At 40.3% G+C, this 745-nt stretch overlaps 1 protein-coding gene across 1 annotated transcript in view; it reads left to right on the forward strand.

The window, feature by feature from the left end:
* The window catches only part of nop14 (NOP14 nucleolar protein homolog (yeast)), an 18,324-nt gene that overhangs the window by 5,231 nt on the left and 12,348 nt on the right, over positions 1–745 (forward strand). Inside the window, exon 3 of the mRNA XM_015061184.1 lies at positions 87–221. Within this exon, the coding sequence (XP_014916670.1) occupies positions 87–221 (135 nt within the window). The remainder of the gene's footprint in view (positions 1–86; positions 222–745) is intronic.

Genomic DNA, 745 nt, shown 5'->3' on the forward strand with positions numbered 1-745 from the left:
ATGATTAAAAAATAAAATGATTTAAATATTTAAAAAAAAGGGTATTTTTTTTTTTTTTTTTTTTTTTTTTTTTTTTTTGTCTACAGCGAAAAGAAACGCTCCTGAAGGAATACAAACAGAAAAACAAGTCTAACAAATTCATCGACAGACGCCTTGGAGAATATGATGCCAAAATGGCTCCAGAAGACAAAATCCTTCAAAGGTTTGCCATTGAAAGACAGGTTGGTGACTTCTTCATTGATCTGGGTTGGTCTTTGATTACTTTTTATTGACTTGGCACAGAAAGCAAGAACAATTATTTCTTTACTGCAGTGGTTCCCAAACTTTTTCACCTGGGCCCCCCCAGTGGTTTCCAAACATTTTCTGCCCCCCCCTATGGATTACAAATAGCTGCCTTTTTGAACGACGTTTGGGGGGGGGGGGGGAGTCAACTTTTTGGGGGGCAAAATGAATGTACGTAGCCGAACATAGACAACAACATCAGTAGCCTAAAGGCTACTTGTTAAGCTTAAGGTGATGTATTGATATTATGATATTAGCTAGTCATCTTTTAGCTAACATTACCTGCAGCTTTACTCAAGCAGTCGGTTAGTTTGGAGGGAAAAACTGTGAAAAGTTCTTTGCGTTTTGCTGGTTTGCTGCCGTGATTCTAACACAAACCTACGTAGCTCCGCCCAGCAGCAGCAGGTCTCCTTCACAGGTGGAAACCCAGGGCGAGCGTCGTAGCGCTCATGTTGCGTTTAAA

Source organism: Poecilia latipinna, unplaced genomic scaffold, assembly GCF_001443285.1.
Source record: "Poecilia latipinna isolate Pla-1442-1.1 unplaced genomic scaffold, P_latipinna-1.0 Scaffold1786, whole genome shotgun sequence".
Taxonomy (NCBI): Eukaryota; Metazoa; Chordata; class Actinopteri; order Cyprinodontiformes; family Poeciliidae; genus Poecilia; species Poecilia latipinna.